The sequence below is a fragment of the Aptenodytes forsteri genome, unplaced genomic scaffold (assembly GCF_000699145.1).
Source record: "Aptenodytes forsteri isolate BGI_AS27 unplaced genomic scaffold, ASM69914v1 Scaffold142, whole genome shotgun sequence".
In the NCBI taxonomy this organism is placed as follows: Eukaryota; Metazoa; Chordata; class Aves; order Sphenisciformes; family Spheniscidae; genus Aptenodytes; species Aptenodytes forsteri.
In genome coordinates, this window is record NW_008794598.1 from 5491094 (window position 1) to 5491581 (window position 488).

Sequence of the window (488 nt, forward strand, 5' to 3'; positions counted from 1 at the left end):
GAGATGTCTCAGGAGCGGCCCAAGTTCTACCGGCAGGAGCTGAACAAGACGGTGTGGGAGGTGCCCGAGCGCTACCAGAACCTCTCCCCGGTCGGCTCCGGGGCCTACGGCTCCGTCTGGTGAGTGCTGGGAGGGGACGGGGGTGTGTGCGTGCAGGAGGGGTCGCGTCAGCTTGCTGCCCACCCCGTCGGCCCCTGCCCGGGCTCTCCGCCTGGAAACCTGCCCCAGCTTGTAGGCACCCGCGGCGGGATGCGTGCAGGGCGGTCACCGCGGGAAGCAAAGCGAGGAGAGCGGGGCTTGCTTGTCCCCCAGGGGTTCCTCTCCCCCAGCTTTTTACCAGTCTCCTGCGAGAAACACTTTTCCTCCCGGTTTAAGAGCGGTACTGCTGGGAAGCCGCAGTCTTGTGTTTGGAATGCGTCGGGGATTGCACCACATGGCAGGTGGCACTAAAACATTTTTGCAGGGGAAGATAATCATGTCCCACCCTC

General features: G+C 63.7%; 1 protein-coding gene across 1 annotated transcript in view; it reads left to right on the forward strand.

Annotated features, from left to right (window-relative positions):
* Positions 1-3: 3 nt before the first annotated feature.
* Positions 4-488, forward strand: part of MAPK14 (mitogen-activated protein kinase 14) — a 26488-nt gene continuing 26003 nt past the window's right edge. Inside the window, exon 1 of the mRNA XM_009272869.1 lies at positions 4-119. Within this exon, the coding sequence (XP_009271144.1) occupies positions 4-119 (116 nt within the window). The remainder of the gene's footprint in view (positions 120-488) is intronic.